This window comes from Tyto alba, unplaced genomic scaffold (assembly GCF_018691265.1).
Source record: "Tyto alba isolate M040663 unplaced genomic scaffold, T.alba_DEE_v4.0 Super-Scaffold_23, whole genome shotgun sequence".
NCBI lineage: Eukaryota > Metazoa > Chordata > Aves > Strigiformes > Tytonidae > Tyto > Tyto alba.
The window spans coordinates 5,450,358-5,461,034 of NW_024881297.1; the positions used below are offsets into that span (position 1 = coordinate 5,450,358).

The 10,677-nt window shown below is 55.0% G+C and overlaps 1 protein-coding gene across 1 annotated transcript; it reads left to right on the forward strand.

The window, feature by feature from the left end:
- Positions 1-577: 577 nt before the first annotated feature.
- FGF5 (fibroblast growth factor 5) lies at positions 578-9,778 on the forward strand. The gene is made up of 3 exons (XM_042796953.1): positions 578-914; positions 3,512-3,615; positions 7,972-9,778. The coding sequence occupies exons 1-3, from the start codon at positions 602-604 to the stop codon at positions 8,314-8,316; spliced, it is 762 nt and encodes a 253-aa protein (XP_042652887.1). The 5' UTR covers positions 578-601; the 3' UTR covers positions 8,317-9,778.
- The last annotated feature ends 899 nt before the right edge of the window (positions 9,779-10,677 follow it).

The window sequence follows — 10,677 nt, forward strand, 5'->3', positions numbered from 1 at the left end:
GAATTTATGGCGGTGGCAGAGGGGGGGGAGCCCCCCGCTGACCCCCCAAAAGCTGCTCTTGGGGGCCGAGCACGGCATAGCCACCCCGTGCAGGGTGGAAAGCAGTTTTCCCGCTCAGGGTGCTGCCTCCAACCCCAAATCCGCTCCCGTGCCCCTTGCCCGGGGCTGAGGCCGGGCTGGCCGTGCAGCTGCCGGCTGTTCTCCCCCCCGCGCCCCGGCCTGGGGGGCTGCAACCCAATCCCTTCCCCTTCCCGAGGGTTCCGCCGAGCCCCGTTGCCCGGCCGTGGGTGAAGCCGCTGACAAGGTATTTCTCAGCGGTAACCCGAGGCGCAGCCCCAGCGCCTCCGTCTCGGAGGGGCGGACAAGTTAATTCCCCAGATTTATGCGCCCCCCGAGCCCCAGCATCTGCTGCGGAGGGCGGCGCAGCCGGGGCCGTGCGGGGGGTGCCCGGGGCCGGGCACAGGTGCGGGGCCGCCGCCCGCTTATAAATACCCCGGTGGCGGCGGCGGTGGCGGGGAGGGGCGTCGCGTCCCGGTCCCCCCCGGCCGGGGCTCCGCGGTGAAGCGGGATGCGGCGCGGCGCCCTCCCTCCCGCCGGCAGCATGAGCCCGTCCTTCCTCTTCCTCCTCCTCCTCCTCCTCGCCTTGCCCGCCCGCGGCCGGCGAGAGCAGGTGCCCGGCGGGGCGCAGCCGGGGCCGGCGGGCCGCAACGCCCCCGCGCCTTCCTCTTCCTCCTCTTCCTTGTCCTCCTCCTCCTCCTCCTCCTCCTCCTCCTCGGCGGCGGGGCCGAGCCGCTTCCCGCGGAGCCGCCCCGGGCGGCGGCGGGGCCGGCTGTACTGCCGGGTGGGCATCGGCTTCCACCTCCAGCTGCACCCCGACGGCCGGGTGGACGGCGCCCACGATGCAAGCCCGCTCAGTGAGTGCCTGGGGGGGTGGGCGGGGGGATGGGGGGGGGCGTCTGGTTGTGCCACAGCTCGGGTGGGGGCAGCGGGGCGCTCCCCCTGGGGCTGCGGCATCCCCCATCCCTGGGGGTGTCTTCTCTGGGGTGACGGAGCCCCTTGTTCCCTGCTGCCTTCACCTGGGGTGAGGTGCAGCCTGAGCAGCCTCGGGAAAGGTGAATTTGGGGTGCTGCCTGCCCCGGGAGGCTGTGGCCGGAGGGTGCTGGGGGTGCTGTGCCCTGGGGCTCAGGGGGGACATTGCTCCACGGAGCGGGGCGAGCTCTGCCCTGCTCACTTTGGGAAGTGCTGCCCTGCGGGGTTCAGTCGCTTTGAGGAAGCAAGTCTGTGGGGATCGATGTGAAGGCGTGAGGTTTGTGGTCCCACCACAGCACCTTGCTGGGGTGCCGGGGTGGAGGATGCTGTACTGGGCTCTCCCTCGTGCCCCTTTTCTATCCTTTTCTCATGTAACTTTTCCATCCTTCCCTCTGCATTCTCATCCTTCCAGCACAGCGATAGGATATATTCAGTTTAAAAATAGGACTGAGGCTGACGTTCCCTTGAGAGAAAGCTGTGCTAACTCATGGCTTATCCTTTGGGTCGGAGTTGCCGTGATATCCTGTTAGAGGGAATGAAATGGCAAGCGGGGATGAAAAATCACTTAAAGAGCCTGAGGGCTTGGGCCTGAGGTGACCCTGGCAGCACGGATGGCTTCAGCTGTTGGGCGTGCTCACGGGGCAGCGGCCACGTCTGCCCTGGACCAAATAATTTGGGCCATGGTCTGTGCTGTGGCCCCGTGAAGGAGGGCAGCCTGCAGGCAGGGGTGCCCGGAGGCCAGAAATCCTGTCTGGGGCTTCAAGGAGCGCTGGGGGTACCTGGCCAAGAGGGGGGTAGGGAGCTGCAAAAGGGATGGGTGGGAAAAATGAGCATCTACGCCGGGGCTGTTTTGTGAGACGTGAGTTTGGAGGGGCTGCCTGTGCAGTGCCCCTGCTGAACCCTCTCCTGCAGCGGCATGGCAGAGGGGCTTGTCCCCTGTGAGACACGCGCAGCGTTTGATGCCACGGATGTCTGGCAGGGGCTTTGATTATCTGAAGTTCCTTCCTCTTTAATCTGAGATTTTCTCCCCGGAAATGCGACTGTGGCACCAGCTCCACACTTTGGAGCAGAGCCAGCCCCAGCTGGGGGCACGTGCCAGTCACGGGGGGTGCGGAGGGCCGTGCTGGGATATTGCCTCTAGGAGCTGTGCCCCTGGGGGAAAAAGTTGACTTTTGGCAGGGAAACCCCAGCTTTGATCCCTGGGAAAGTGGGCTTGACCCAGGGGGGGCACCCCAAGAACCAGGAATATGACTCCCAGCCAACATGGCCCCCCCCCCCTCCCCCAAAGGCCAGCAGGTTTTGGGGTGCCCTCGAGGACAAGGAGCGTGCTGGCGAGGGGGGGCTGCACAACCCCATGCTTCTTGGCAGCCATTACCACTGGGGCATGTGGGGTGAGTGGGGGCAGCCCACCAGACCCCTAAAGTGCCCCTCCCCCAAAGCCCTCGGTGTCGGGACCTGGGTGCTTCCGTGAGCTGCGCTTCCTCCTTAAAATAAACATGGGAAGTGGTGATCCGATCCCCCGGCCTCGGGGATTTAACGGTGGCTTCATGTTTGCTCTTGGCACGTTAATCCGCGCGGACTTTCGCTGGGGCCAGGCGAGATGCGGGCTCCTTCCTCTGGGGCTGGGGCCACCAAAACCCCCCCCGGGGCCATGCCAGGGCTGAAGCTGGGGATAGCAATGCTGTTTGTTTTTTTTTTTTTTTTCTCCTGGGGTGGGAAGGGCACATTGGGGATGTGGTGCTTACCCTGGCTCACCCCGGCTGGTGGGGGCGTCGGGAGGACGCCTGACCCCTGCTGCCACCCTTCCTCTGCCTGGGGGGACACCATGCTGTGGGGGGAAGCGAAAGGTGTTGGTGCTCTTGCTGAACGATGCTCGGAGGTTGAAGCTCTTCTGTAAGATGAGTTATAGGTCATGCACACCCCTCTGGGGGCCAGAGCCCAATCCCGCTCAGAAAACACCCATGTGAGGGGAAAACGTCTTGTTTTCTCATGGCTGGGTTGTGTAGTGCCCTGCTCCCTGAGTCCTGCTGCAAGAAGGGGCCTAAGAAACCATTATTGGTACTTCTAGCCCCAAATGGTGTGTGTGACACCTTTATGTCCAGAGTCCAGTGTGTATGGGAGGAGGATGGGCAAGGCTGATCTCAGCAGGCTGGCTATAGGCACAAGGGGCTTTTCCCACCCTTGTGAGGGATTTCCCCAGGGGTAAACTTGCTCTGTCGCAGCAGAGTCAGAAATTGTCTTCCAAAATATGCAGCTTTTTTAAAAAAAAAGCAAACACACAGAACAAAACTGCCATCCTGGAGTCGATGCAGGTCCCTGAACAGAGCAGGAGCAATGCGTGGAGCCAGGCAGCTGAGGAGCAGTGTTGTGTGGAGAGGAATTGCAAACCTATGAGAGTGATTTTTTTTTTTTCTTTTTTTTTTTTTTTGTCACACTGATGTGAAAAGAACTGTGATTTATTTTGGGATTTCTGTCATCCTAGGTATTTTGGAAATATTTGCTGTGTCTCAGGGGATTGTAGGAATACGAGGAGTTTTCAGCAACAAATTTTTAGCGATGTCAAAAAAAGGAAAACTCCATGCAAGTGTAAGTAAACCCCCTGCTTATCAGTATGTATTGTTTATTAAAGGCCTTGTGACACCTTCACATGCACGCGGCAGCGATGCTCCCGGGCAGGTCCCCGGTGTGTCAAGCCCCTTTGGCTGCCGGGGGGGGCTCCACGCTGGGTGGCATCGGCACCACACAGACAGATAGGGGACAGGTGGAGCCCAAAACCCCAAAGCCCATATCCCTACTTACTGCATTTAACCGCGGAAAGTGCTGCTTTTTTTTTTTTTTTTTTTTTTTTTTTTTTTCTTTGGCAGTTGGGTATTTGCATCAAAAGGACTTGTTCTTTGAGCATTGCTGGTTTATTTTTAGCAACTTCTGCAGCAGATCACGCAGACGGTTTTAGCCAAATGTCTGCCAGAGAGCGGCATGCATGGCGCCGGCAGCCCGCCTGCGCCCGTGCGCGCACGGGGAAGGGGCTGTGGCCCTGGACTTTTGTCTGGGTTCACCCACGGGAGAGAGATGTCCCCCGGTGAAAGCAGGGTTTCAGGCAGATGAAGTCCAGCCCATGTGGGAGAGTTGCAGCTAGAGTGGAAATATCCCAGTAACTCTTGGTTCTGAAGGTTGGGGTTCTGCAGGTCTAATTCTGCTTTTTCCAGGCTTTTGGCATTGAAGGAATCCTATAAGTTCATTTCAGTTCTTTTTTCAACTTCAAGATGCTGCTTCCTATTTTTTTTCTGTTTATTCTAGAGATCATTTAAATAAATGTAATAAGTACTGTGCTTACACAAAAATCGTCATCTTTTTAAAGGTGTGTGTATAAAAGCAACCCCCAAAGAAGGGCATTTTTAAGGCAGCATCTCGGATGTTTGTTCCAGGGAGCCTGTTCAGGGCTGATAGCCTGGAAGAGGGAAAAGACAATTGGCCTGCCCCACAGTTACGAGCCACACCTCAGGGTTGTGAAGTGGATGTTACTGATGTGCTTACGCTGCCTGAGCCCACCGATTGCCTTCAAGTGAGATTTATGAACTCGCTTCTCTCTCTCTCTTGAGTCTTACTGGAGTGTTGCTCCTGAAACCTAATGATGCTTAAAGGGGGAGCACATGGTCGCTTGTTTTAGGAAACAAAATAGGAGCAGGAACGGTGTCTAGGGAAAAGAGGGAATGGTTGTATGGAGGAAAACATGAGGGAAGGAGACGGGGCGGGAGACGGGTAGAGCAGGAGGAGAGCAGTTGCAAGGTAAAGGATGGAGAGGAGAAGGGAGCAGGCGGAGCGTGATCCCCAGACCCTCCAGAGCCTCCCCGCCCTCGTGGTGTACAATGGGCCCCTTATTTGAGCTGAAGCCTTGATTTATGCCCTGGTGCAGGCAGAAATTAAATCAAACCTCGTCGGTGTATGGTTAATTGTCAGCAACAAAGGGCAGTGCCAGAGAGGGACCTCAATTAGGTGGGTCAGAGCGGGGGGTGAGGACACACGATGCCCTGCTCGGATGAAAGGCATGAATTTGTAGAAACTTGACCCAAATGTCTAAAGATTGCTGGGCTAAATAACGCCGATAATGCAAACCCGGCATCTGTTGTTCTTTCCTGCCTTGGCAGGATAAAGTTATTTCATGGCCTAATGAGTTTTGAACAGTACAAAGCGCGTCCTGCGCCCGTCACTCAGGGCAGAGCTTTGATATGGGAGTCACGCCGGTGACTTTGTGCTGAACTGCAGATAAAAGTCATTCCTGCAGGGATTCAGGCTCCTTCGAAACCGGCGCTCAGGGCCCGGCTTTATCCCAGCTCAGTGCTTTACAGCAGCCCTCTTCCTTTTTTTTTTTTTTTTTTCTTTTTGATAGCAACTTAATTAAATTACCAATTGGTTAATTTTTAGAGGCACCAGCTTCAGAAAATAACAGTAATCCCAGCAATTATCAGTTGCGTGCACAGATGGCTTTTTCCTCGTTGATAAATCCTCAGTCTTCTGTTTGTACATTTTTAGCATTGAATGGGCAGGAGAAGGTTTGGTCTGTCTCAGCAGGGGCCAGCATGAACCCCAGAGGAGAGGTTTGCCTGTAGGGATCTCAGGTAATTCTCCTTTTTCAGGAGTTGTTCTGAGTTGACCGAACACCGCAGTCCTCACTGGGAAAAATCTCCATTGAATTGAATTTTGAAATTTAATTGACTTTGGGACTGCTCTTTGTGATTGCCTCTGGAGCTGCTGCAGAGCAAATCTGACGGCCAGCCAGCGTGCCGTGGCTGAGCCGCCTGCCCTGTGCTGGAAAAAATGCCTTTTCCCTGGTTGAAACGGTGTGGTTGCTGATCTGGGAGGCTGAGACGTGGGGAAGCCTGTCAGAGTGATGGCGAAGCAGCAGCTGATGTGTTTTGCAGGGCAGTTTGCTGACTGGGGGCGAGGGCTTCCCTCCGCATGTGCTGGCTGCGGGTTTCCTTCTTCCCCGTACCGCTGGTGGGAGCAGCCTACGGCATCGCTCTGTGCCCAGGGCTGGGGAGCCCTCACACTTCCCCAAATCCCACTTTGGAGGGGATGCTACACTGACTCTCAGGGAACAGTTCCCCCAAACCCACTTTAAGCAGGAAGTTTTCCTGTGATGCTCCAGACGGGGAGCTGGGCAGCCCTCTTACTGCTGCCTCCCTTTGCGGGGTGGCATTGCCCCAGAAATGCTGGGCCAGATTGATAATGCTGGTTTGGCTTCCCCACGAGCATAGCAGCCGTGAGCTTACCCGTCTGTACAGGGATATGTATGAGCAGGAGCACGAGCACCTTCTCCACTTCACAGCAGGGCTTGCAAAGCCCGCTGGAGCCAATTTTGATATTGGATCCTCAGACGTGACCAGCCTCGATGCCCGGGGCAGGGCAGCCAGCTTCATCTCCTACACCAAAAAAGCCTGCTCTTGCCATTTGCCCAGATCCCCCTGGGAACCGCAGGGCCTGTTTCAGCACCTTGTGCCCTGAGCACCCTTTCAGGTGTGCATTGGTGCCTTGGTCAATCCTAAAACCTCCCTGTGCGGAGGCCGATGTGGGGGGTGCTTCGCCCAAGCACAGCTGCATGTGTCGGGGCTTCGGAGAGCAATGAGGGGTCAGCAAAGCCTTGCTTTGGTAAGGTGAATACTTGCGCATACAGCATAGAGGACGTATAAAAGACAGGGAAAGCAAAAATGAGTCATCCAGGTGACATTTCTTTCAAGCATTCAGCAAAAGGAGACTTAATTCAAAGTGCTATGAGGAAAAAATGCATGGCAGGCTGGGGATTCTATCACTTGTATTGTAGGACTCAACTTCTCTGGTTAAATTAGGAGTTTAAAAATCATCCCAGCCAGTTGGGCTTTCTGCGGGGTTATAAAGCACTGCTTTGGGGTTTTATCTTGTTCTCCATTGTTGGGGGTTTTGAAGCTCAAAGAGCTCAGGCTCCCTATCATGTCAATAGTTTTGAAGCGTTGCCTTGCCGTTGGGCTGCAGTGCCCTAGGCGTGGCTGGAGAAGCCATCAGGGCACTGAGTACCTTGCCCACGGTCAGATTAAAGCATGGCAAAGGGTGTCAGATGGGCTGCTGGAGGCTGCAGCCAGGTGTCCCAGGGCCCTGGGTTATTAGCTGGGGCGTTATGGCTCTATGTTTGTATTTCTGCAGGGTTTTTTTTGTTTGTTTTTTTTTTTTTCCTTCGCCCCACTTGACTACGGCGAGGACCTGTTATGGTCAGCATCAAGCCTGTGCTCTCGGGCAATGGGAAGTCTTTTTCCCTGGCCATCTGGGAGCCAGTGTGGCTACCCTGTTTATGAGAAGTGATGCTTTCGAGCTGCTAGTAATTTCTGCAGGTTATCAAGGGACAAAATGCCCCGAGTTAATTTAAGACAAAGAAGAAGAAGAAGAAAAAAAAAAAATCCAATACAATCAAAGCCATGTTCAGTGAAGCAATGAAAATCTGCATGCAAATTGCCTTTCCAGATTATTAAGTGATGAGTCAGTGCCCAAACGAGGGGTGTGAGTGTGGGAACAGAGATGGAGCAGGGGCTCAACCCCAGGGTCCTCAGCAGGGCTGCAGCATGGTGGGTACGGAGCCACATCCTCCCTCCTGTCAGAGGGAAGGGCAGAGAGCTGGGGCGGGAGGGAAGGGTGCTGCTGGGGCAGGCAAAGCCTCTTTTTTTTTTTTTTTTTTTTTTTTTTTCCATCAGGTCCAAAATTGGGTGGCGAGCAGCTACTTGAAAGTATCTCTGTCGAGGGTTTTCCAAATTTCTGGGTGCCCGGCAGCCTCAGAGTGGGTTTCCCAGGTGCCCCATGTTTCTGTTTGCCCCTTTGGACCTGGTCTGGGGAGACTTAAAAACCCAGCAAAGTGTCACGGGGCAGGGGAGGGGTGAAAGCAGCCCTTTGCTAACGCTGCCCCCGGCTCTGTCCCCGCAGGCCCGGTTCACGGCAGACTGCCAGTTTCGGGAGCGCTTCCAGGAGAACAGCTACAACACCTACGCCTCGGCCGTCCACCGCAGCCCGCGCTCGGGCCGACAGTGGTACGTGGCGCTCAACAAGAGGGGCAAAGCCAAGCGGGGCTGCAGCCCCCGCGCCCGGCCCCAGCATGTCTCCACTCACTTCCTCCCCCGTTTTTGGCAGCCCCAGCCTCCCGAGCTCGCCTTCACCGTCACCCTGCCCGAAAAGAAGGCCCCGCCGCCACCGAAACCGAAGGTCGCCCCATCCCTGCCTCGGAAAAACCCCGGCCCCGTCAAGTACCGGCTGAAGTTTCGCTTTGGGTAGTGTGCCATGGCAGGGATGCCGGCGCAGGAGAGACCGGGCGCCTGGGCAGCGTTTGGGGGTGATGCTGTGGGAGACCTGAGCTCCCCCCCTCCAGGTGGATGTGGGGAAGCTCTGGGGTAGCCGGGTTGGGCTCGGGGTCTTTTCTTCACCCCACCAGCCGGACAGCATCCTCAGAGGTGTGCTCTGGGACAACGTAACTTGGGTTTTCCAAAGAGTATTCCTGTGGTGAACAGAAAACACTTGATGGACCTCGGGTTAATTTTCTGTTGTTGAACGAAGCAGAAAGTACCTCTACGGTGAACATATTTTCTTACCTTATTTTCACTAGTGACTCTTTTGACAATCATTTTCATATAAGAGATATGTTCAGAGCCAACCGATTAAGTGGATTTCTTCCTTCCTTTTTTTTTTTTTTTTTTTTTTTTTTGCATTTCCTTTTTGCTGCACTTTTTTCCTCTGACCATACCTCAAACACTGTATACCCAGGCCTCCCCTTTCCCCTTCTCTTACAAACCAGCTCTTCCCTTCCACAACAGAACAACAAGACAAAGCCCAACCAATTCATTCACCTTATCTGTGGTGCAAGGGGGTCTTAAAACTCTTTGTTGGCAATAATAGATGAAAATATTTTTGCTGAAGGGTTGCAGGCTTGGGGAGGGCAGCGGTTTGCAGCCCTGCTCCTGGTGGTCTCTCCTGTTCTTCAGTGGACAGCTGGAGGAGCAAGTCTCCTCCTGTCCATCAAAGTATGGTTTCGATGTCTGTGTTTAAAATACCTCTGCCCCGGTCCCCATGGCATTCCTGCTCACAGGGGGAGGGGGCTGCGCTGAGACCCCTCCCTAGGGGGGCATGGCCGAGGGGAGCCCGGCTGTGCCCCTGCTCCCAGGGGATGGGGATGCCTTTGGCCCCCGGGTGCTCACTGGTTTCTTCCAACCGTTTGCGCTGCTGATTTATTTTATCATGCACAATATACTTACAGAGAGGGGGGGAAGGGTTTTGTTTTACAGCAAGCGTGGCGATGTGGCAATAAATGCTGTTATAGCTACTTGTACCTTTGGAAGTGTTTTTTCCCACCCAGGCTGCCCTATGGGCCCCAGCTGTCAAACTGTTTCCCCATTGTGGTGTTATCTGTGGAGTAGTTGTGTGTATGGAGTTTTTAATCCGCATTTAGCTGTGTTGTGTACGTACAGAAAATGGTAGCATTGAACCTCACCGGTCAAGCCTTAATACGAGCCCAGGTGGGCTCGCGTTAGCAAAACCCCTCCGGACCTGAGCCCTGCTAGTGTCGAGTAGCAATAACTGGGGCAGGCGGCACTGCTGAGCCTTTTCTCCAAATCTGGTTCAAAAATGGCTATTTCCATTGAAATTGTGGTTCGTTGCCCATCATCCTTCTGGGCAGCCCCCGACTGGCCGCATCCTCTCCACACAGCAGGAAATGCTTTTGCACAAGGGCGCGTGTTCCACATGCGGGGATGGATGGGGATGCCGGAATAAAATATAATCGTGCTTCATTTTATAACCTGGTTGTGTAATCTCTTGCCTGTGTGCTGTCTGTGCATTTTTTCATTTTCTTCCCCTGAAGGAGAGAAATCAGTGTGGCTAAATTAGCCGCTATGCATGTTTTTGTTGGAGGGTTTGGCCAGCGTGGTATCGGCGGCGGGTTGGAGCGGAGCAAAATCAGTGTGCGTGCTTCCTTTGTATGCCATGCTCCACATACTGGGTGCTGAGACAAACCTCCTGTGGCTCCTCTGGGGTGGCTGGTGGGGTCTGAGTGGCAGCAGGGCGGTGCAAGCCAACCACGGGCGCGCTGTGTGCCTCGGGCATTGCCAGGGAGATGGCCTGTCCGTGAATTTGCAAAATTCAAATAACGCTGCTTATCTGCCGTTCAGCAGCCAGGAAGAATTAGGTGTAATTAATGCTCAGTGAAGTATGGGGCCACCTAAATGAACTAATTGAATGAAAATATTTGCAAGGATCCATGCAGGAGGGTGCCAGCCTGAGCCTTAGCCCGGTGTGGGTGCCTGGAGCTCCCTGGGCAGGTAGAGGGGAGAAAATATGCTGGTCCCTTGCTGCCACTACTTTCCCTCAGAGGGAAAAGGCATTTTTAAAATTTTAAGGAAAAATCTTGTCGATAAGCTGCCTATAAGACAAAAAAATGGTTTGATCAGAGTGTTTCTGGGCAAAAACTGATGCCGAACTGAGCTGCAACGGCAGCATCCAGTGTTTTCCATAGCAACTGCCGGGAAGTGCTGCTTGCTCTGTTGTGGTTGCTGGGAGGGAGGCGAGGGCGGGAGGGCCACAGTTTGAGCACATTGCCCTTGGGACTCACCCGAAGAAAGAGGGGTGCTGCAGGCAGTTGTGTTC